Raw genomic sequence first — 25695 nt, 5'->3', positions numbered from 1 at the left:
ACAAAACGAGCTTTAAAGGCACATCTTATAAAGTGCCTGCTACATGCTGCTTTTGATCATCATCAAAAATGTAACACATTTAATACAGCAAAAATTACTTTTAATAACTTACTTAAAATCACAGTTACCCAGAAAATGTTTACAGATTCCCTGCAGATGCAATAGATATATTAAATCCAGCAAAATATTTTATAAAATTATATTTGACTTGGTACAGTTTACAAGATTCTGTGTTGTAGCAATTTGATTTAAGCATCATGCTATCATAAGAAAACAGATAAACTTTTACAGAAATAGATGTGTATTGCTGTAGCCTAGAGCCAATGGCTTGAAAGAGAAATAAAGAACGTTGTATGAGTAGTTAGTGAAGATTAACTAGCAGAAAAGTAAGATGCTTTATATCTTGGATTATTTTCCATGCTGCAGTCTGTGGAAAGCTATTCTTTGTGTATCAAGAATCTCTCTACATGTACTCTCTTGTTTCCACTCTAAAAGAAAACACATGGTTCTTGCACTGAACTGCATATTCAAATATTCTGTGTTAAACCAAGGACACAAACATTTCCTTAATTCCGCAAAGTCAAATGTTTTCCTCTTAAAGCATTTCCTAAGTCATTTCCATTTCACTAACTTGTCTTTCCAAATTCAGTTTGCCTTGCAGTGTGGAAGAATCATCACATGCGGACAGTTACCAACTATTTCATAGTGAATCTTTCTCTGGCTGACATTCTGGTCACAATTACTTGTCTTCCAGCAACTTTAGTTGTGGACATCACAGAAACGTGGTTCTTTGGGCAGACCCTCTGTAAAGTGATTCCCTACCTACAGGTATTATTTTTCTGTGTTTGTGTACACATTACCCATGTTATGAAAACCAGAAATAACAATAGCATCTTCCTAATACTACTAATCCAATGAAAGTCTATACCTGATACTGAGTAGGTATCTCAGGGTACATGCCGAGGCCTAAAAGACTCTTCCACTTGGGAATATGATTATGCTTAATAAAGACTGGTTTTGATCCGATTGTTGGACTTTGGCAATACACTTTTTGGGACATTTTTCTGATGCTCTTTACTTTTTGTGATCTTTTTTAATGATTCAGAAGGGATTTAAAGCAATAAAAATGTCTGTAAATAGAAATAAAGTCATTAATAGTCTCTCTGTGTGGATATAAACAGCTATACAAGTGTCCAGGACAGAGAATCCTACTTCTGAAGGCAGTCTGGGCATTTTTTGTGTTTACTGATTTTGTGTTCTTCAGAAATAGTCAAAGTATCCAGGTTCACTGGGAGTTGATCAGATTGTCTGCCTTAAGCAATAATTGCTTCTACTTATTTACCTGGGGACTTAACTAGTTTCGAAATCATTTGCATCAAAATGATTGACAAATACCTTTTCTAAGAATAGGTGTTTGGATGAACTGACTGGGCAAACTGGAATGACAAGTGCTTGGCTTTGTAGTCATTAAAATTCAGAAGAATTAAGCAGTATTCAGAGTGTATGCAGATAGATCATCAGCTCCGTGCCTCCAGCACAATTTATATTTTCAGAAGATACCTCTATGGCCAAAGAGCCACATTGTCAAGGACAACAGCTCTTCAGCAGCTATGAGCTCTACTTGATACAATCAAAATCCCAACTTTTTTTTTCAAAACTTCCATTCTAGTGAAAGAAAATCTGAAGCGTGAGTGATCACCTAGCATACAGATTGAAAGAATAAAATTGAAGTGATAGGTTATTTGCTTTATAAAAGTTTATTTCCTGAATAAAAGGTAAAATGTCTTAGTCTACCTTAAACTGATTGTTGTCAAGGACTTTTTCAGGAGATCCTGAGTTCCATTGTTCTCATGAAAAACAAAAAGCAAAATGATGGCTCTGGTATGTTAATATAACATAGAAACCAACAAATAAATTTTTCTACAAAGAAAAAGAGATCAAAATTTGCTGTCTAAATTTTTTAAAGCTTTTTTTTCAGATAAAGTTTTATAAATTCCCAGTTGATTAAATTTTCTATTTCAAAATTTGATTTTGCTACAGCTATTCAGTTTAGTTAGCATTTTAATGTGTGACTTGTCCTGTAGGAGTACACCAGATGAGGATATCTGTTGTAATTCTGTAAGAATTTATTTTAAAAGGAGTCTTTTTTTTCTTGGAGTCTATTTGACAATAGCAGATAAAGAACTATGTTGAAAATACAAATAATTTTTAAAACTGTGGGGGAAAAGTACAATAAATAATTTTTGAAACTCTGGGAAAAAGCCCTATATTTACATTTACACAATATTTCCTTTTCTTTAGACAGTTTCAGTCTCTGTGTCTGTCCTAACCCTCAGCTGCATTGCTTTGGATCGATGGTATGCAATTTGTCACCCTTTGATGTTTAAAAGCACAGCCAAGCGAGCAAGGAACAGCATTATAATTATCTGGATTGTGTCCTGCATCATAATGATTCCTCAGGCTATTGTTATGGAGTGCAGCAGTGTGTTCCCAGGATTAGCCAATAAAACCACCTTGTTCACAGTGTGTGATGAGCACTGGGGAGGTGAGTCTGTCATTGACCATACAAGCTGAATTTGTACTGCTATAAAGTAATCAAAATACCAGCAGATGTTAATATGAAGTCAAGTCGTATAAACACAACACAAAATGTTCTTGATTATATAACATTTCCTGGAAGTATTATTTTTCAAATTCTGTGAAATTTCTCTGCATTTCTTTTGTGTTGTTGAGACTTAAAGTACATTTTAAATCAAGTTTAAATGAATGAAGCTGACTTGTGTCTTGATCATGTTAATGCTTCCCAGAGGGTAGAGATGTTCCCACCCTTAAATGCTTATATAGTTCTGTGACTGGTGGACACTGCAGGTTTACAAAGACTTAAGTATTTAGCCTTAAGAAGTAACTATGCAAGAACAGATTTCTGTTTGTCTGATATTTGGCTAATTGCTGGCATTTAACTAGTCTTTATAGACATCTCCTGGGAGTTCAATGCAAATTACATGTCATTGCAGAATTTACAGAGATGTCATCAATATGGGGTAGTGAGTTAATCCAAAATTTCAAACTTGTCGTGGGTAAAATAATTTAAATAACTTTGTGAATGTAATTGGTTACAAATTGGTCTATACAAGAAGTGTAACCCTGCCCTTCCAGATCGGCTTTGAATCTAACATGTTCTGTATCTGAATGCAGCTGTAAGAAGCTGTAAGGATTTCCAGGGAGTAACTACTTCTATTTTGTCTCTGTTCACAGCAAGTGGTATGAGCCACCCACCCAAATGGTTAAGGCTCGACTCTGGTGGGCCTTGGCAGACCTCCAATGCTAACAGAGTGCATGAGTTACATGCTGTGATTCTGACACTGGATATAATGGCCATCAGTAATGCCATTATTCACACACAGGAAAATAAAGCCAAGTTTGCCAAAACATATAACTAAAAGGTGCCTGTTTAATAGCCTTGAGTACGACTAAAACACAATCAGATATTCTCCCAGAGCTGTCTCTGTAGAAGAAGATTCCAGTCCTGTGAACAATTATGATAAAATACAACTGGATCACCTGTACTTAATTATCATGATAAATTAGCTTAAACAGCCTGAACTGCTGAGAGCTCTTCCCTGTGCTGTTCTGGAAGTTCCTTCTCTGCTAACAGCTTTCACAGAGCCATCAGAGGATTAATGAGAAGACACTGCATATCATATTCCCTGTTCTTTATCTCCTTCGTCCCAGTTAGTCCTCTGGGACAAGGCAGGGGGGCAGAGGTGGCCACTAGCTTGCTGGCACTCATTGCTGACAAAGATGTGCTCTTAAGTTTTTAGGTTAGAAGAAGCCTCTGTTAAGCTGTATTGTACTTGGTCTTTCATTGGAGAGGACAAATCTGCTCCTTACTTCCTTCTAGTGTTCTTTCTTCATCTGTGAGCAATTTTGTATCCCCATCTGCTGCAAGATACTGCAGTAGTTATGTGACTATTTTCTTTCATAGCATTCATTCCAAGTACAGTTTTTGTCCACTCATTTTGGCGCAGAACCAATTACTCATGCCTTCATCACTTCAGGGTTAATTCTGCAGCAAAGATTCTTTTAATCTCAACCTAGGAAATGATGTGGTTAATTAATTAGGAAGTCAAGAGAGCATTTCATCAGGGAACTTAATCTCAGAACTTCCAGATCTGTATTGGCCACTTTTTGATTCCCAGTGGGAAAGTGCTGCTTTTGAACTACAGAGTCTGTAGTCGGCTTAGAACTATTTTAAAGAGTGCCTCTTGTTCAGTTGTGCTGAAGTAGTTGCAGTCCAAAGATACGCCTGAGGTGAAGCACCCACTCTATTAAAAAACCCCACAAAAACCAACCCAACCCAAACTCCCATGTGCTTGCAAGACTCTACTCCTATGGAGTGTATTAGTCTAAACTTAAATCTACTGGTCTTCAGGTTATGATGTGAGCTTTCACTGGGATGTTTGGAGACAGAGAGGGTTATAACAAGGTACATACAAAATCAGTTTTTGTGTGTGTGACTTCAGAAAGGAAGTTCAAACACTCAAATTTTTTTAAATTATTATTTAGAGCATGAAAAAAATAATTTTACATTAAAAAGTTTTCTGAAATTGGAAGCTTTTTTGCTCCACTGAAAGGTAACAATCTTATTTTTATCTTGCTGCCTTTTTAATGAAAATTCTTCTTTTAGTGAATAGTTCTTTGATGAGTAATGGCAATGCTAGTTATAATGGCATTGCTAGTTATTCTGCTGGTGCATTTCAGATATCCTTAAAAAAATCTCCATGTTCTAATAATAGCTTATCAAAGTAACTTGAAAGAAGAATCTTTATATGCATTAAGTTACAAGTAGATTTCTCAAAATCATGGAAGTGCTTAGTAAAAGTAGAGTTAACCATATTTTATCAATGAGGATAATACATATCCATATATATATATATATAAACACACATCCCTTTCAGACTATAGAGAACTGAGCGTCATTAAAAAATAGTTTCCATTCTGTTAAAAGTATCTAAGGACTCTGAGTTAGGCCAAAGCATAGAATATGCAGTTTTTCTACTGAAAAATAGGGTTTGAAATCACGAAGGCCCCCAAAAAGAGCAAAAGAACATGGTAACAAGGCAGCATTTTGAAAAGACTGGTGAGTCTTAAAGCCAGAAGAACAAATAAAGAGCTAGTATTTTTAAAGAAAATACTTGCATTTTTGTTGGATTTTGTTTTGCCTTTTTAGACTATGCAAATATAGAGGGTCAAAGAAAGAGCTAACTAGGATGATGTTGAAGGAGAAAGAAATTCATGCTGCTACAAATAACCTATATTTGAAAAGAGAAAGTGGAGATGTAGATGTTGCCCACACTCAAGAGACCCTGAGAAAGTCCTATAGGAGAGTCAATTTAGAGAAAGGGATTGTATTTGGGTGTTTATTGCTTTGTTTAGAGCTGCATATAGTTAATGTTGTCTAAAATTAGAGTACATCTGATAAAATCTTTGCAGAGTATCATGTACACCATATGTTCCAAGGCTGTTAAACTGTGAATGTTCAGGATTGGCACTGAAAAAAGAGGACGCTTAATGAGACTTTCCAAAGTGTTTTGGAAGTCTCTTTTAATTCTGGGACCCCAGGGCCACTGAAACATGAAGTGCTATGGAGGACTAACTGGAAGCCATGTCCAGGAAGATGTCAGAGATGCCAAAGCAGGAGAGAACACTGTACCCTACACAGACTTAGGACTATCTGCTGAAGACCATAAAAGTCTGATGAGTGTCTGGAGGGAAGGTCTGATCAGCACTGTGACACTTGGGCTCCTTAATGGTGAACAAATAGTTGCCACCCTGACTAATAAGATTTGAGTGTGCTCTTGGAGAACTGCCAGTGACTGCAAATGGAGCAATAGTTCAGCCTAAAACAGGGCTCAATTTCTTTATAATTGCTTCTGGCATTCCTGAATGTAAAATTCATTGCCAATTCTAGGCTGAGAGTTTTTCATCTTGAGTACTGTCTAATAACAATATTTTATTTGGGAATGCAGAAGGATCCAACATGTGACCTATGCAGGCTCACTTAAGGAGCCAGAGCTGGCCACAGTTCTATAATAGCCTGTAATTGCTATGTGCTGAATTTGATGATAAAGTGCCAAAATAAAAGTTTATTAAAATGAGTTCCCCATGTGTCCAAGTCAGCTAAGTACATTATCTTAGAGCTGTTCAAGAAGAGAGTGTTAGCCAAAGTGCATTAGCCAAGCCCTTTGCAAATGATAAAAAGAATATGGAGATAATCCTTTCCCAAAACTACATGCTTGAATGGAAACAAAGGGAAGACTCTGTGTTCCATTTCCTCTTAGACTACTCATACAATAGTACAAAACCACATTTTCTCAATTCTGGAAAACAAATAGCTGGAAATTGCAGTACTACAAGAAGCTTTATACATCCTGTTTATCAAAGTGTTCAGAGTTTACTGAAAAACTCATGGGATATTTTTATGCAGAAAGAAGTCAGAATATTTCTAATACTAAAATTATGCTTGGTGTTATTGTAAGTTGATAACTCAAGCACAATATATCAGGTTTCAAGATGTAATTTTAGTATTAGCTAACCATAAGTACTCTGACATAGGAACTCAGTTTGGAAGCACTGCATTGTGTGGTTGATTTTTCTCTGCTGTGGGCACCCACTTCCTAACATCCCAATTATTAAGCTTTATCTTAAAAAATATACACTTTTAGTTGCATTGCTTCTCCATATTAGTAACTCCAAAACCTCACAGGTATCTTCCTGAGACTAGGGAACCTGGGAACTCTACTGACGCTCAACAAACTTAATAGTCTTGTTTTTCCCTACTCTTAAGAAATCTGTCATGAGTACCAATTTCATTAAGCACCTGTGGCTTAAGGGACTATTTCATTTTCTAGACATATCAAAATGTTTTGAGTCTGTTTATTTCAGTTTGATTAAATAAATATATGTATGCATGTAGGTATATATGTATTTACACAAATATAGTAAAATTTCGGCAAAAATCCAAGTTGTAGTTTCAATCTACCAATGCCAGGCTGGGATTGGAAGACAGTGTGGAGAAGAGAGCTTTAGAAAATTTTAAAATCTGTTTAATAACCCCTGCAGTAGACAGAAGAAAGCTTGTTTTAACACACTGATCCTTTATCAGGTAATTATAGTGTATGAATGAAGCTGAGTAGGAATGCTGATCTGAACCCAGTCCAACCCCTATGAACACCTGTTTGCTTTATGTTTTGGTCTCTCTTTTCAATACAATAGCAGCCAGAGATATGAGAGTCACTGTTTTATTCTTAAAGAAGTAGTTACTCCAACTAAGAACAATCTTCCCCTGTCCTGAAGGCTGTTTCATGACCATAGAAGGCAAGGACACCTTTCTCCTCTTCTGCTTGGCAAGTAAGAGTTTCACCCATCCCAGTCAGGCAGGACCACAGACTGATTGATGTTTGCATTCAAGGAGCCTGGAACTCACTTACTTGATAAATGAATAGTATCCTTAGCCAGCCCTCCTCCTTCTTGCTGCTGTGATTGTCAAACAGCTTTAAAGCTTTTCTTTAGCTTGAGAAGCTAAACAGAGTCATGCTTCTTAGAGAAAAGTTCTGCAAAGGGCTCTGCCCTGGGTGGAGGAGGGGACAGGTTTCCTTTGATGTTTAGCAGCTGGCACTTTCCAGGTGGCTAAACTTCAAAGGCAAGTGTTAGGATCTTCCTCCAACCTGGTCCTTAGTTCTTTGTAGATAGCTAGGCTCATTTAATGTTTCACTTTACTTGGAATGCTAAATTGGAAGTCATAAACTCCAGATGGCCTTTTAAATATGTACCGTCCTACCTGAAAGGGGTCTGGCTGCCAGCAGAGCACTGATGAGGCAGGTGGCACCTCCTCCTGAGCAGAAAGAATGTACTTTCAATTCTGACCTCCTGTGATCCCAGTAAGTCACATTACTCCAGTTTCTCCTTAATCTCTCCACCTGTGAAGCATGCATGTTGGTATTTCCCTGGCTAACAGGACTGTTGTGAGGCTGCATTTACTGGAATGCAGAAGCAATTTTGAGATCATCAATCAATATATGATCTCAGGTTAACACCAATTATAAAATACCTGCCCCAAATGGTCTGGCTCCCCAGGAACACTGACAAGAGCTAGTAGCTGCAGCAGCTAGTTAGGAGTTGGTAAGCTGGTTTGCTACAGGATCTTAGAGTAAGTAAGAAGTCAAATAATTATCTGAATTTTTTAACTTTGATCCATCAAAACTATCAAATGTCAGTGGCAGCATCTCTATTACCTTTTTTAGGAATGAACATTGGCTGGATTTTGCTGTAGCAAGTTTCCATCTCCCTGATCTTGAAGTTTTCCTGGTGAACCAGCTGGCACTTTCAGGTCCAATGACAAGTGTGAGATTACTCAAGCCTGCATTTGAGAGTGAGCCTGGAATTAACATGATGGTGTTCTCCTCCCTGCTATGAGAGTTATGGGGAAAGTCTTTGTATATCCTTGTCTGATCAAACTCTCAGAGATTCTCCTGGCATGCTCTTCTTTGACAGGATCCACAGTCTCAGTCACTTTAGCAGGCAGAAAATAATTTTGATGCACCAAAGTTTTGATCCCATGTAACCATTTTTCTTTCTTTTCTTCTGTATGTTCTTTTTTTTTTTTTAATTAAAACAATCAGTACAGAATTTCACTTGTAGATCTTACAATCCTGAAACATTTGGAAATTCTGGAAATTAACATAAACTTTCCTTCTTTACTCTAGCCAAGATGCAATGACTAGGATTATCTTGCAGTTTAACTGCTCATGGGGTGCAGTTTCTCTTCTTCTATTTATTTTTAATCTCCATAATGTTCATTCCTTTTCTGAGGCCATCCATAGATGTTAAGTTTAATTAATACAAACAATTAATAGCAAACTACATTTAATGTTACAAAAGAGAAGACAAGTTTTCAGGTACTGCACATTCTGGTATAAACTACTGATGGAGCTTAAGATCCAACATTCTTAAAACTGAATACACTCACAGCACTTTTGAGATGGTTGTTTCTAAGCAAATAACATTCATAAGTTGTCTTTTGAAAAGAGATACGTGGGAAACTAGAGCACAATGGTACCAAACTCATTATTGTTAAAGCTGAGTCAAAAACCATCTTGGAGATTTCCTAGGTTTAAAGCTCTTGAATGTATTGATTCTATTTTTTAAATTTAATCACAATAATTTATTACTGAGTCTTAATCACATATATTCTGCCACCAAAGAGTGATTTATGAAATGCCTGTCTCTCTTCCCATCAGCGTCCTGTGTGCTGCAGTTTGCATTTGCAGTCTTTATAGGTGAGAGACTGCAGTTTACTCAGGGATACATAGCAGCCTTTGAAGAATTAAAACTAAAGACAGTTACATAACCTGTTAAATATGTCAAGGTGAGGTAGATTGGATGATTGCTCACCTATTTTTAGATAACAAAATTTTTCATTTTTAGATAACAAAATTAATTCATCACTGTTTTAACAATGTAGTGGTTTGGTCTAAAATACTCATTACTGTTTATCTTCTGTGAGATAAGAATTAGGAGAAACGCAAAGCAGGCACCAAACTTGAAAGAATATAAAGACGTTTATTAACAGACCTAAAAGAGGGAAAAAAAAAAATTATACCACCTTCAGAACTCTCCTCCTCCTCCTACCTTCCTCCCTTCTCCCACTGACAATGTAAAAAGACAACCCTTAAATGTTCAGTCTGTTTACCACTTCCATAATAACCTTGTTCAGTCCATTTAGAAAGAGAAGTCTCTTCTTGCTCGTGCTATGAAGACAGTATCACACCGAGACAGCCACCCACTTCCAAATATTGTTCAGTCCATTCAGGAAGAGGAGTCTCTCTGCTTACGATGTGAGTCCCTTCCCCCGACTTGCAGCTTTTCCCGCAACTGCTTTCGAGGGTCCACTCTTGGAGGATTTTGGGGTACAATTTTAAGGTTGAGCCATTCAGAAACAAAGAAAAACAGAGGCCCTTCTCCTTCCCTGGGAGCAAAGGGTCTTCCTCATCTTCATCTTTAGGACTATCTCTGGGAGCATCTCTAGGAATTGAGGTTTTCTCCTTTCCCATTTGGAGCAAAAGTCCTCATCTGGTCCATCTCTCCCTGTCCAAACTTCTCATGAAATTACAGCTGCGTCAGCATCTGCCTATCTCAGCGCAGGTGCTTTTGCTTACGAGTTGAACACTCCACCCCCATATCGTCATGAAATTACAACGGGATACTCTGATCTATCATAGCTTCACAACAGAATTTCAGCTTTAAGCATCTCCTCTCTCTCTTCCCTCAGGTTTTCAGCTCTTCACAGCACTAAAAGGGTTAATCTCACCTTGGCCTTGCAGCTTTGCAGCTGGAATGTTGAATTTTTCTTATCGCAGTGGAGGAGGGGGGGGTTCCGAGCCACTCCAGCTCCTCACGGCAAGGCAGTGGTGGGGGGGGGGGGGAGTTCCATGGCTGGAACAGGCCCATGGCTCCAGGCTGGCCATGGCCCGGCCTGGCTTGGCCCAAGCAGGGCCTGGCCGGGCCCGCTGGCCCCCGCACGGGGCCTGCAGCCACCTGTCCCAGCGCTGGAAACGAGAGAGAGCTTGGGGGGGAGTTTGTCTATTCTTAAGTGTGGATCACAGAGGCGGTCACAACTTTAAGTGGCTTAAAGAATTGTCCATATTCAAACTGGCCAGCTGATAGGTTCTATCAGGTCCCAGAGGAAACTGTAAGCACCCCTTAGCAAGGACATCCCTTCTGGGACTATGCTTGCTAACCTATGACAAACAAAAAGTAAAACTTCTTAAGACTTCATACGTGAATACTATGATAAGAAATCAATAATGTGATATAGGAAATCCTTGAGATAAAAAGCATGTTTCTAATAGAGTGTATCTAGAAATGATTTAAAAGCAACCTTGACCATGATATTATTGGGTGCATCTTCCATTATATCCTATTAGGTTGAAAAATACATGCATATCTCTATGAATAATTTTTCTTAAGGTGATTTTGAAATGTATGTATATTTAAATGCACCTTTCCTATTTGAATCTCTTTCCAGCTGAGGTTTACCCCAAAATGTATCACACATGCTTTTTTCTGGTGACATACATGGCACCACTGTGTCTTATGGTGTTGGCCTATCTGCAGATATTCCGAAAGCTGTGGTGTCGCCAGGTAAGTCACTTAGCACTGGCTCTATTTAATTGCTCCTTCACCTTTGTGCAGAGTCCCATGTACAACCTCTTTCTTTATAAACCCCATGTTGTCACTTAGGACTTTGATTTTTACATCCATGCTGGTATACAGCCACCTTGGATAGGCATTCAGATGTATTGTAAAGGCAGTCAGAATGTAAACCCCTTGCTCTTGTCTATGAAGGACTTTCCCTTAGAGAGAAAGAAAGCAAAAGGCAACAGAAAAGTTGAATATAGGTAGAAGAAAGATCTCCCCCACTGTATCTGAAATGCTTACCAAAATACCCTCAGTGACCTTATTTATACTGCTAAAATCTCCTCTAGCAGTCAAAATTTAAGATTGACCACCTCATTTTGTTGGTTTTATTTTTATTTTTCTTACTCAGGTAAGGCAGGTCCAATATGAACAAAATTTAAACTAGAAGGTCCAACTATCACAACTAGGAGACTGGAACTGCCTGATGTGAAGCTGGCTGTTATCAGTAACATTTGATATGAATTTATGACAAATAATTGACACGACTTTTAATGTGAACATCTGTTTTTTTCAAACTTCAAATTAAAAATACAGGAAAGAAAACAGGAATACGAAACAAAACAAACAAAAAAAACCATCCACCAAGCAGTCAAACAGAAAAAGAACCTTTGATTTTAAGTAGCAAAAAAGATGTAGTTTTTTCCAGGAATCTTTAAAAATTATTTTGTGAGTGTGAAGCTGTAAGCTGTCATGCACCAGTCTGTGGTACTCTCTGCTGTCTTCTGCTTTGTCCAGGATTTATTTATAGCTGTAGTCTACCACCAGCTGCCCTGTCATTTTGTAAAGGACAATAAACTCCTCCTGTTGAAGAAATGATGCAAGATATTCCCTCTCAAGTGGCTCTAACAGTGGCTGATATTTCCATCAACATGCAGGCATGAATAATTTCTCTCACCAGTATGTCTGATACTATCCAAATTTGAGGCTGTTCTGGGCAGGGGATAATACCTGCCCCATCGACATTTTTTATGCAGTTCAAAATGATTCCTCAGAGAAATCACAAATAGACTTTAGATTTCTAAATATATATATATGATAAAATTAAAAATCAGATCTTATTCTGACAGAATATATCTCTTGCAGGTAACTCATATACAGGAAATACCAAATCCACTTTAAGGCTTTTTCTTATCATCCATAAGTCATAACAGCAATTATTGTCACTTCTAATCAGATTAGGTTAAATGAAAATTTCTGTTTATCATGCTCGTCAGCTTTAAATTATTATTTTTGCTTTTAATTTCTTAGATTGGTAAGATTAAATAACAAGATAGCTTGGAGATAAAATTTAACCTTTACAGTTTGAGGGGACTCTTCTCCAGGACAAAGGATTTCTTGCTTAGTTTTGTAATTAAGTTCAGTCTAACATAGCTCTAATATGTTCTTCCTTGCTGAATCCATCCTGTATCACCCAGTGACTTTACCACCAGAATCCCTCTTAACCTTTTCTTCTGTACCTTCTTTACAGTCTGCCTACCCTGTCAAGCTCTTAATTAACTAATTAATGCAAAGCAGTTGTTCTTAACCTACACAGAGCTTGAAAATGCTGGCTCAGATGCAGAGCCGAAGTTGAATGACTGAAAACCAACCTTTTTTGGGTCCCCCCCACTTCCACTCCCCAGTTGTTTTAGCTGGTCTATTTGTTCTTCACAAGGTTTCTTCTCCCTATTTGTATTGCATGCTGACAAGGTTAGGATGATCCTTTATTTTTCAGTGGTGAATAGAGAAATTCTACTGCAGGCTTAGTGCTATTAGTGGTGCCAAATTACAGATGTCTCTCTGCCTGGCATAGATGATAGCACTATGTATAAGAGGCTGCACTAAGTGAAATTAAAACCACTGTACATCTATTACCAACTGTGACTTGGCTGCAGGCATCAGGCACTTTTCTAAGTGCAGCAGGTGTGCTGTAATCAGTCATGCAGCACAAATGAATGCAGTGCTCTAAGTGTATTCTTTGGTAACAGTTTCAATTAAAAAATCATGCTGTTTACCAGAACTTCAGTTAAATGTAGTGATCCTAGTTCAAGGTACAATGAAATTTTAAGATGTATATGATAGAAAAAAACACAACAAACAGTAGATGCTTTCTATGCCCTACATTTTTTCTAAAGGTTCTTTTTTAAAATGTAATGTGTTGTGTATGCAAATTTTCAGATGAAAATTAGACAATTGATTTACAAGTTATTGTTACCATACTTTGTGTAAGAGCTCCTAAAATTTCTCACTGTGTAATTCAAGCAGATCTTTGAATTAATGATTCACCTTTATAAAGACAAGAACAATCATGCAAAAAATACTAGAAATTTTGGTAGTTTAATTATTAGCAAGGAAGTAGTGATTTAGAAGTCTATGTTCTTGTGAAGATTTTAAGTAGATTAAAAACAACTTCCGAACAAATAGAACTGAATGGACTTGTGTTGATACATAGTTTGTATTATCAAGTTCCAAGTATGCTTCAATTTAATGATGTCCGGATGCACTGACACTAAAACCCACTTGTATTAATAAGTAGGAACTCTATCCATTTTCATTTTGGTAGTTGAAATATGCCCTTCCAATCTTTGCAAGTTGATACTACATTTGAGAAATTTTCTTTGGTTATAAACCCCTTAATAATTATCTGAGGGGATAGAGAAAAGGTGCATAAGAAACTCTAAATTGTAGTACCTGTTTATTCACAGCTAATAGTAAAACAGCTTTTCATAAAACATTGGAATTACACAAATGCTTCAAAAGTATCTCTGTGACTGATTCATTACTAACAAGCAAATTTATGCATTATGCTCCCACGTGTACACTTGTGTATACTTGTACATACATAATCATAGAATCATAGAAACATTTATCCTGAAAAAGACCCTTAAGATCATTGAATCCAACCATAGACCTAACACTGCCAAGTCCACCACTAAACCATGTCCCTAAGTGCCACATCTACTTACCTTTTAAATACCTTCAGGAACGGTGACTCAACCACTTCCCTGGGCAGCCTGTTCCAAGGCTTGACAACCTTTTCTGTGAATAATTTTTTCCTTATATCCAATCCAAACCTTCCCTGGCACAACTTGAGACCATTTCCTCTCATTCTATCACGTCTCTGCTACACCCCACAGCTAAGTAGGGTAAATCCCTTGCAGTAGGACACACGTGCAATTATGAAGCTGGTAGCTGCTGATTTCAGCTGAATGTGTGGGAACCCACAGTAGAAGTGCAAGGGGCTGAGTGGTTTTAAGTCCACAGATACATAAGAAAAACTAAACGTTATAACTTATCCCCACTTTTGCTTCATTGATTTCCTGCTTGTTACAAGGCAATTTTGCCAAAATGTTCTAATAATTGTAAATCAGGTTTGATGTTTCACATAAATGCTGAACTAAGGGCTTGTCTGTGCAAGGAAGATAGTCACACCAACCCGTCCCCTCCCCCCCCAACAAATAAATAAATAGACCAAACCCACAAAACAAACAACAAGAAAAAAACCCAACAAAAAAACCCCACAAAATCCCACCAAAACATAGTAGCTTTTCTAGAACAATTCTGAATGTGCATGCTTTTTAGCTTACTTTTATTTTTCTGAAATAAACATCAAAAATTTCATCCTTTTCTGATTAGTATGTGTGGATAAGCCCTATTTTTTTTTTAATGTTTCAATAGACAATGTGAACTTTCCAGATACTTTTGAACATGAAATATTTCACAAGATTAGTCACCCCACACACAATTGTACTACACATAAATAAAACTATATTTCTAGCCAAAAGGTTTTCACACTGTATGACATTGAAAACATTTTAGATGTAATAGTAATAGAATTCTCTGAGAAAGTTCTTGACATCTGCAGTCTTTCACATTTCACTGCAGGCAGGAAGTAATTTAGAAGAACTGAAGCAAAATTGTTTTACTTAGCTTGTCTTTTGTGAGGGCACAGAAAACAAAAACCAATTTTTTTTTTAATAGCATGGTGCTACACATACTCATTGCAACATGTCTTTGACTAATCTAATTCTTACTGTGTCTTGGCACTTTTCCATTATTTCCCTCAGTTTTGAAGAACTTTGCAGAGAGATCCACACTTCAGCTGTGATTTCTTTAGCTACTTCACTGTCATTTAGGTTGTATGTATGGAAGTTTTATAGCACTTAAAGCTAAGCAGGCTTTAAATCCTTGTTTTCCAGTAATGAAAAACTGTTTAGTATCTTGTATTAGCAGCATATTAATGGGAAAAACTGCTATACAACAAAACTTTTAATGTAGAAATTTATAGCAACATAATTTGCAGCGATAGGATTGGCAATTTTGACAGTCTGAAGATACAAGCAAGGCAAGGTATGTGGGATGAAAGAAAATTTGAGGACACCTGTTGATACCTGTGTATAAAACAATTTTTTATGCAGTCCCTCTAGTGTGTCTGAAATTTGGTTTGTTTCTTGCAGCTACATCAATCAATTTAATTTAAAAATCCTTTTTATCCCTGTGAGCTTACATTGTGTATGTCAACGTGTCTGTTTTTCTTGTTATATCTACAGACAAAATCAGTTTTTAAAAATGTTTTTCAAAATGCCCCTTATTTTGTTTTCCTTAGATCCCAGGTACTTCTTCTGTTGTTCAGAAGAAATGGAAGCCTCAGCAGCCCTCAGCACAGCCCCGAGGTCTGGGACAATCAACAAAGTCAAAGATTAGTGCTGTGGCAGCTGAAATAAAACAGATTCGTGCAAGAAGGAAAACAGCACGTATGCTAATGGTTGTCCTTCTGGTTTTTGCACTTTGCTATCTACCAATTAGCATCCTCAATGTCTTGAAAAGGTAAAGTTTATCCCCAAATACAAACACTTAGTTAAAGCTTTCTGTCTAAAACCAGTCCTCTGTTACAAGATTTCTTTTATTCTGGAAAATACTTTTGAAGGATAAGCTTACCTACTGCATTATAAAGAAGTGGAAAATAAGCATACAATTGCAAGAAAATATTATATATAACCTATCCATAGTACTTAAACTAGAGGCCAGATTGTGGAACTCTTATTTGCAAGATCTTCCTCATGAAAATGATCTAGCCTATCTCCTCATTAAACCTCATCATTTACATGGGATTACAGCTTGTTTGCTGTAAATGCCCCCATGGAAGCGCAGTCACTTAAAGCAGCAGATGAAGGTTAGCAGCAGAGTGTAGTATTGTGGCTTGGCTCCAAGGACTGTGAAATGCTGAGTTCAAACCTAAGCTACTCATGTAAAGTTTTGAGGCCTTAGGTTAACCCTTCAGTTGGTCCTATGAAGCTGTATTCTCTTTTTTTTATCCTTTTCTCTCTGTTAATTTGGTACATAATTGTGTACACTCTTGGTTTTTTGTACAGTGCCTGACAGACTGAGGCTTTGGTAGAGTTACACCTCATAAGCCCTCTGGAATCCCAATAAATAATGGCATATAGCAGAAGAGTTGAACATCCTAAAAAATAACAAGCATGTTATTGGTGTTTTTCTAATTGGAATGTTATTGGAACGTTTTCATTTTTAAGGGATAGTTTCAAGGCTTAAATACATTTCACTCAATTCTGGCCCTTTCCTGAGGCCTAATTTAAATACTTTTCATTCTCAAGTCCCTTCATAGAAAATGTAGGGAGCAAACTATTTCCAGATGATGGTTCAGGGCATCTATAACCTGAAACAGAGGAAATACACAGGCTGCCTCAGCAACAATAGCAGAGTAGGCCTGGAGTTAGATTTTCACTTAAAAGCAGAAGTAATGCGTAAAGAGGCTGGGAAATGCAGTTTTCCCTGGAGGACAGAAGCTGCTACAGTAGTCTCAGGTTTGTTCAATGCCTTTTCAATTCCAGGGAGAATTGGAGAGTACCCTAGAGAGTGTACTGAAGAGTGGGCCTAGAGCCAGGAACCTCAGTGACATGAGTACATCAAAAGCAACTTTTCCTGTCTTTTCTTGGCATCTGACACCAGATGACTTTGGTTACTTGGCAGAAAAGTTGTGCACCTTCACCATAGCAAAGTAAAGTCTCTGTTGTGCTAAACCACCAAGACAGAAGGCTGAGGGTTGGGTAAAGAATTTCATTCTCTCAAGTAAGAGAGCACTGCTGAATTAGCCTTTCTGTGGTACTGTAAATAGGTCATCAGAGATAAAATTAGGCTAGAAGTTGTAAAATCTTTTTAAATGAATTCTAAATTTGCCATCTTTCAGGTTTGCTTTTCTCTTTCTGTAGGGTTTTGGGGATGTTTAATCATGCTGATGACAGAGAAACTGTATACGCCTGGTTCATGTTCTCACACTGGCTTGTATATGCAAACAGTGCAGCCAATCCTATTATTTATAACTTCCTCAGTGGTAAGTTACAGTTACCTAGAATTCAAGTTTACTGTGTAATTTGAATGTAATGAGCCATAGCAAAGATTAATGACTGTGTAACATCAGATCAGCTCCTCCAGTGGGAGCTAGATCCTCTTCCTAGAAGAAGTTGCCTGAAGTATCTCATTACCTTAGGCTATCTACCTATAAGTAACCTAGACAGTGCCAGGGCCTGAGTCCAAGTGCTAGAGTGTGACTGTCCATGACATTAATGTGGAAGAGAAGTTCCTGGCATGACTTTGATGTGAAACAATTACCATTCCTCTAAACACTCCCTAGATGCTGTCTGGCAGGTAGCACTGTCCAGGGGCTGTCCCCAGCAGGCATGTTATATGCAGGTACTGGGATTTGGAGGCTGTGAGTTTTTCATAGTACTTGCATGACCAGACTGTGCCACCTAGGCTCAACTTCAAAGAATCAGCCAGGATGCTGCTCCCTCACTAATATAGATTTGTCTTAGTTTGTGTCATTTGGCTTGGAGAGCAGAATCAGAACCTGAAATGGTAGTATTGCAGCTAAATACAGGGAGGCAAAACCTATTGATCCTCACTACATATTGGCCCACTTTAGGTTTTTGTGGTGTTTAATATGAGAATGATCTGTATAATTTCCTCTGAGCCCCAAAAGCATGGGACGCTCAAACATTGTGAATCTCCTTTTAAAATCTGTTAATGATGAAACACAAATTAGCCATGCTCTCTCATTTCACGTGTCAAGTAAAGATTCAATCATTTAAGCCTATATTTGCTCAATTATTTTTTTTGTTACATATGTAATTAATCAGCAGACTATCTAAGACTTGATTTCATTAATCGTTCTAGTCTGTCCATTCTGTCTAGCCAAGAATAATTCAGTCTTCACATCACACTTCACATATCTTCTTAGAAAGGTTATCTTTTTTCTGTCTTTCTCCAAGATGATTAAACTGTGATTTTCTACTTCTGCATTAGAAGAGCATCTGGGTGGTTTGCATTAATTTTGCTTTAGATAACTCCTTTATAACCGAATCTATAAAGTTTGATGAAGTGCGGTTTATAGTACAATTATTTTCATGAGTCATTTTTGTGGTTGACAGGGAAATTTAGAGAAGAATTTAAAGCAGCATTTTCCTGTTGCATCTTTGGCATTGGCAGCCACCATGACGAACGGTTCACCAGAGGTCGTGCCAGTACAGAGAGTCGGAAATCCTTGACCACCCAGATCAGCAATTTTGATAACGTTTCAAAACTTTCAGAACACGTTGTATTGACCAACATAAACACAATTCCATCAAATGGTACTGCATCTATTACCCACTGTTAGTATCTGGTCCCTATGCCTTTTGATCCCACAGAAGTGAATTCTAATTGTGCATACATCAATATTGGGATCTGAGCACAAAGAGAGAAGGGTGTTTAAAATTAGGAACTGATTGTAAGAAAAGAAAATTAAAATAAATATTTTATAGAATATGCCATAACTTTGATTATATATTGATGAAAGAAAATTTCATCACATTTATTTAAAAAGTTGTGTTGCAGATAGGGAGGCAATAAAGCAATCATATTTTATACAAATATTTTCTTTGGATCCCTACTTCTTTTAGACTCCTAAGTAAATAAAGAACAAGTGCCTGAAAGTATGAAAATTATTTTCTCTATCATTGGACTGTGTTTATAAGCAGCTGTATTCTACTCTAATTATCTGAAGTTGTGGTATATTTTATAACAAATATTTTATGAAATTGGTTGTACAGATTAAACTACCTGAATGTTCTTTACTACTTCAAATCATCTGTTTAGCATACATTCTGGTGTGAGTTAGGCTGATCAAATAAGAAATTCATATTAATTTATTTTCCAACGTTTTCTGTTTTTTCCTGTTAGGTAGGCTATTGCATGTGTTCAGGAACAGCTGGGAAGCCACTCTTCACTTACTGTAGAAGGAATAGGTTTTTTTGCCCAAATTCAGTAGTATTGCCATTCCTTTATGTATGGCACAAGCAAAGTTAAAAAAATGAAACCCATATGACAGTGTGGCTGTAAATTATATTCTACCCTTTGTTTTTCATTTATCATCATTCTCTTCTCTCTGTCCTCTGCTCATGGCAGGGGAGTTGGACTAGATGGTCTTTAAATGTCTCTTTCAACCCAAACTATTGGTGATTCCATGACTGACTTGTAAACAGGAAGCTGTGGCACTCTGCGGGTTAGAGGGGCATCTGGATAAGGAACCACAGGACAATTTACTAAGTAGTGCATATGAAAATGTTGTAAAGTAAAAAAATCAAGATTTATGCATCAGAAATGTCCTTAGTCTTCAGTCAAGAAGCTTTCACTTAAAATTTTCAAATGCAATTTGAAACATTTTCTGAAAGACCATTTTGTTAATAAATTACCACCTGCATAGTGTCCAGAGAGAGACAATCAGTGAGTGAGTTAGTCAGCCACCTGATACAAACAGTGAAATGATCTTAAAATCTTTATTTTATCTACAGATATCCCAGCTATGCTCAGCCCATTGAAATCAGCGGAACTGCATCTCCACATACCAGGGATGAACATGACTTCAAATATAGATGAAGCCATGAGGGTTTCTGCAGAAGACACTGTCAAAACAGAGAATGCAGAGTGGGTTGAATTCGTCCCTAGCATAACTAAACTTACTTCAATGGAGTTACAGCAAGGATGATTTTGGCTCAATACACTACAACTGCCAGAGAGTGTCATGTGCTTTAAGCTGTGGTACAGACTACACCTGGACAAAGGGATTCCTTCAAAATAACTGCCTATCCTCTTTCTTCTCAGTCTTACAGAAACCTACTTACCTCAGTATGAGCTAAAGAACATGTCTTTACAATTCTTTTTAAAGATTGGATTGTATCATACTTTGTAAATAATGTAGATATTTATTTTTATATATTTTAGATGCTGTGAAATGTTCTAAAATGTATCATATAGAGAAATCTAAGTATTTGAAAGAGTCTCAAACATCATTTATTTATATCCTCTTTCTATAAATGACTGACTCATGTACAAGGAATGCTTACTTATGCACTAGTGATATTCTGGCATTACTTTGCACTTCTTTTTCTTCAAATCCACTTGTAGTAAGTTCTATGTTTATTATGGAACTTCAGATTGATTTGGGGAGAGCCCACATTACTTTTCTAAGTACAGACATGCTTCTAAGATGTGAATCCAAAGTGCTGAAAGTCACACGTTTTCATAAGATTACACTAAACAGCCTTTTTTTCTTCAGATTTGAGTGCCTAAAAAGTAACCATTTAAATAAAACTTATGTGATGCTCAAAGGTGCTATAGGCTCAAAATTCCTACTCAGGCCAAAAGGAATAACAAGCGTGAGCACCCCTGAAGGACAGGACATTTTAACTTTGGTAGCTCATTTTAGTCCATAATGTATGTAAGTGTTGCTCCAGAAGATCTCTGAAAATCTTTAAAATAGAAAACATGAGTAGTTTTTCTTGTTTTCATGACTTGTCTCTCAACTGCCATTTAATACTAAAGATACAATCAGTTAACAAATTTATATATTTATTTATGGGATGATCTCTTTGGCCTGGGGCTTCCTACTATCTACTGTATTTTTCTCCTTAAAGGATGAAGATGGTGCATCACTGAAGACTTAGTCTTCTAGAAAAATGTGGTCTATTGGTTAGAAAAAGGCTAATTTATCAGAACCTGAGATACAATTTCCCTGTGGCACTATTCTAGCATTTCAGTCCAGATTTTTCAAAAGAAAGGGTAAGATGAGAGGGAGGATTTTTTTTTCATTAAAAAGGATTTGGCATAGAAAGAAGCCAGCCTCCTGTATTCAAATGTTTCTATAAAGCCAATTATTAGTAGACCAAGTGTTATTTGATTAACTTTTGTAAATATTTTTTCTAGGTTTTCCTTTAACCTAATGTCATGCAATGTACTATCATGGCAAATATAGTTTTATGAAGTGCTCAATCACTTTATGTTTTAGCCTTCCCCAACAGCTGTTTTACTTGACATTGTTGCAATTACTCCTAGTTTACATTGGTGTTAAGTGAGAGAAAAGGATTTGCATTCATTTGTATATTAAAGTTTTCTATTAAAAGAGAAAAATGAGAATACTCCTTTTTAATTAAAAAAGAATAAAGAAAAATATCTAAATGGACAGAATGTTTAGCTATCAAATAAAATAGCAGGAATTTCAATATCCCTATGTGTAAGCTTAACTTTTAAGTATAGCTTTTATGTCAGTGTTATTTCAAGAAATTATTTCACTTTGTCTCTTCTAAGAAAATAAAACCCAAATAACAGTGGAAAGAACAGCAGGATTTGATTTCATAGCTGTTGCAATTCCGTTACCATTAGAAGGCTATTTTTTTCTTAAACCATGGAAAATGCAGAATTCTTCAAGAGTGTGGAACAAGATATATATTTTTATATATATAGTTTGAAATGGTTGAACAAACAGCTGCTGAATTAAAACATTACATATATGGGAAAATGGAATTTTAAAAGTCCTGTAAGTTTTTATTTTGTTTATATATAAGCAAATAAGTAGTCAAAAAGTTAAAAACTAGTATAGCAACCCAGCTGCAAAATAATTATCAGTAATCATTGAGACATGAAATATCTCAGCCCATGGTTGAGAAATGCCAATTATGTCCAAATTTGGCAAAGCTATATTTTTATTTCAGCAAAAGTATTTTTAGCTTTTCCTTGAAGAAAGAGAAAGAATGTAGAAAGCAATGGTTATTTAAGAAAGCTTGGACAGCATGAGAGGGGAGTATGTATACTTTTCAAAAACAAAAGTTCATGGGTCACTGTGGAAGGCCAGCAAAAGTTTTATGCCTTGTCAAGTGTGTTGCCCAGATCCCTGTGAGATGACCAGAGAAAAAAAGGGTACAGTACTCCTAACCTGGGCCAGCAAACAAAGAACTAAAATGTCAATGTTAGTGATACTCATGGAAAAATCTTAAGTAGCATGTTTCTAAAGAGGGGGTGAATACCACCTGCTGACACAATTTGTCTTCTTTTTGCTGCCAGGAGGATAAATTGTGTTGGCTAAGTTAGTTCTGAGGCAAGAACATCACTAAAGGTCAGTGGCAGTTTTTGGAGGCTGTAGGTGTTCTGTGCCATGCTAGGAAGGGAGGTTCCGGCCTCAATTTTGTCTTTGTAAGAGAAAACATATCTTTTGTTCTCTTTTCATCTTTTCTTATTTTCACCTAGATCTCCAAAATTAAAATATTCCAACGTTTCTAGGAATTTCTTTTAACCACAACTTTAACTTAGCAGTACTTTTTCTGAGGAGAAGATAAATAAAAGATGAGACATTCATTAGCAAATGATTCTGGGTTTTCTCTGGACAATTTTTGTTGAGTAAATAGCATATCTTTCAGACACAAATAATACAACCAGATGTTATATCAGATTTGAAAGTCTAAGGATAACTAGAGAGCTTTAACTAATTTTTGCCAGAGTCTATGGTTATCAAGCTAAATAGTGGTGAAATGTGGTTATCAAGACAAATATTTGGTAATTTTTATGAAAATATTTTTCATTCAAAAATAAATATTTTTGATGCAAGTATTCCTATGGTTTTATTTCTTTAGTTTTCCAAAATTCAAGAAATACCTTTTTAAATTGAAATAATCACTGGGAGAAATAAACCCAATAGTGAGCAATAGCCAGTAATGGACGTAGAAATAGCTTTGAGAAGAGAGGGTATAATGAATGAACATTTCTTATCCAGTGTATAAATACTGAAAATTATCTGAAACCTGAGCCTTAACTGGGTTTTTTTACCTCTAGCTGTTTTGCTATTCAAATATTTCTAATATTCTAATATTGAAATGGAGAGAAATGGAGAAATAGAGTTTTCATGCCATTGTCCCTGCTTGTCCACAGCAGCATTAAACATAGAGTTTAAATCACAACATATTTGTTCCTGCAGATACAAATTGTTATGCCACCCTCATTCTGGTGCTTTGTCTCTCAACTTACTTCACAGCCTTGGAGGTCTGATACCCTGACCTGTTTCTCCTTTACTGTTGTCACTGTAGTGATAAGCTTGTGCCTTGCAGTGACAATGAATGCAAGATAATATCTCCCTGTCTCCACCTCCAAAAATGCTATCTTTTTCCTTTTCTTCTGGACTACATAGAGAGAACCATTTCATTCTCTAATATTATCAACATTGATATGTGTTATTAACCTGGAGAGTGCTTTATAGGACGGAGAATACACCAAACATTAGTTTAACTCAGCCCTCACTGTATGATGTATCATAACTTACTGCTGCATGTTACAGTGGTTTAAGGCAAAGGCAAATTTAGCTTTCCAACCTAAAATCTGTCTCACAGCTAAAATGATGTTAATCTCTCAGGCTGTTCCTTCTACTTGACAATTAGGTTTTTCTGTGGCTGTTGGATATACTGGCTGAAGTAATATATTATTTATGGAACAATTAAAAAAAACACAAACAAATATTTAGTAATTTTGTCATTAAGGGCTTACATAAGTAATGCAATTTAAAAAAACTAAGCTAAAAATCTGTGTTAAAAAAAAAGAGAAATTACATGCAAGATTGATTTTTCCTGAGCTAAGAAAAATAAGCAAAATCTGGACTTTGGGTAAAGTTTTGATTTGTCAGTAGGGACAGGATTTCAACCACTGTATCTGTCTCTCTGATAGCTAACCTGTAAATTTTATGACATCTTTTAGTCTAGGCATTTAAAGATCAAATACAGTTAAAAATGTTCTGTATGGAATAGGCCATTTGTGAAAACAAGATTCATGAGTAGCATGGAGAAATCAATAGGGATCTGTTTCTTCCTCCTCCTTCCACTGCAAAAGCAAAGAGCACACACTGAAGCCAGCAGGTGTATGATTGCATCCTTTATGGTTGATTGCTTCAGTGTTAAGTACCAAGTCAGCTGCTGACTTTTGTATGGCAAACTGCCATACATTTTGACGTATTTTAGTGAAACACCTGAGGTTACACTCATAGTCCAGTCTGGGTCTAGACTATAGATCAATTTTTTATTCCCCTGGTCTGCTGTCCAACATATTCCATAAGCCTTCTCTCTCCTTAACTGATGAAGATCCTATTCCACATCTGAGATGAAAACAAACAAATTCACTTCTAAAATGCGTTGAAAAGTGCTTCCAGAAGGTGATCGGACATAGCAACAGGCATTTTCCGAAGAGCTTATAGGCAGCAGCCACAGAGCTGCTCTGTTAGTTTCTCTGGAGATCAAGTGCGAACTAAGTGCAGAGGGAGTGCCTGATCCCGTGGAAGATGCCGAAGAACTCATGCGTCTCAGCTGGACACAGTCCCGCTTAGCGCTTGTGGCAAGAGAAGAAATGTAAGCAGGGGGTGTGACAGTGGCAGCAAAGGCCGCTCACGGGGGTGCGAAGCTTCATTGCCTGCTCCGGGCCGAGGAGGTGGGCAGAGACGGCGTTCGCAGGGGCGGCTGCCCAGGCCTGCCCCCGCCGCCGTGTGCCGCGCTCGGTGCCGCCCGGTGCCGCCCGGTGCCGCTCGGTGCCGCGCTCGGTGCCGCGCTCGGTGCCGCGCTCGGTGCCGCGCTCGGTGCCGCCCGGTGCCGCCCGGTGCCGCTCGGTGCCGCCCGGTGCCGCCCGGTGCCGCTCGGTGCCGCGCTCGGTGCCGCGCTCGGTGCCGCGCTCGGTGCCGCCCGGTGCCGCCCGGTGCCGCTCGGTGCCGCCCGGCGCGGCGGGCGGGGCGGGGCCGGGCGGGCGCTGTCCCCGGGCCGGTGCTGAGGGGCGGCGCCGCTCCGGCACCTGGGCCCCGCCGAGCGCGGAGCTGCAGCGCCCGCGGCCGCCATGGCCGCGCTCCTCGGCAGCGGTAAGTGCGGCGGGGCGGGGGAGCTCCAGCCGCGCCGGGACCCTCCCGCGCCTCCCGGCCGCTCCCCTCCTCACGGCGCCTTCTCCCGGGGCTCTCCGGGCGGGGCTCAGGTGCCCGGCGGGGTTCGCGGCGGCGGCTCGGCCCCGCGGCTCGGGCAGCTCCGGGAGCGCCCTGCAGCAGGGGCTGGGGCCGGGCGGCGGGAAGGAGTGGAAGCGGCGGGGACACCCCCGGCTGGGACGCCTTGT

The 25695-nt window shown here is 38.0% G+C and overlaps 1 protein-coding gene across 2 annotated transcripts in view; it reads left to right on the top strand.

Annotated features, from left to right (window-relative positions):
- Positions 1-20431, top strand: part of HCRTR2 (hypocretin receptor 2) — an 81243-nt gene extending 60812 nt beyond the window's left edge. The window contains exons 3-9 of one of the 2 annotated variants that reach the window (XM_069011417.1): positions 755-828; positions 2302-2545; positions 11087-11202; positions 15845-16065; positions 17469-17590; positions 18687-18887; positions 20088-20431. In XM_069011417.1, coding sequence (XP_068867518.1) covers positions 2380-2545; positions 11087-11202; positions 15845-16065; positions 17469-17590; positions 18687-18887; positions 20088-20281 — 1020 coding nt within the window. In that variant the 5' untranslated portion in view covers positions 755-828; positions 2302-2379 and the 3' untranslated portion in view covers positions 20282-20431. Of the gene's footprint in view, positions 1-649; positions 829-2301; positions 2546-11086; positions 11203-15844; positions 16066-17468; positions 17591-18686; positions 18888-20087 lie in introns of both variants that reach the window. The other variant, XM_069011416.1, reaches the window with a different exon arrangement.
- The last annotated feature ends 5264 nt before the right edge of the window (positions 20432-25695 follow it).

Source organism: Aphelocoma coerulescens, chromosome 3 (genome assembly GCF_041296385.1).
Source record: "Aphelocoma coerulescens isolate FSJ_1873_10779 chromosome 3, UR_Acoe_1.0, whole genome shotgun sequence".
In the NCBI taxonomy this organism is placed as follows: Eukaryota; Metazoa; Chordata; class Aves; order Passeriformes; family Corvidae; genus Aphelocoma; species Aphelocoma coerulescens.
Note: the sequence above shows the minus strand (reverse complement) of the source record. Positions and strands in the feature narration are given on the sequence as shown.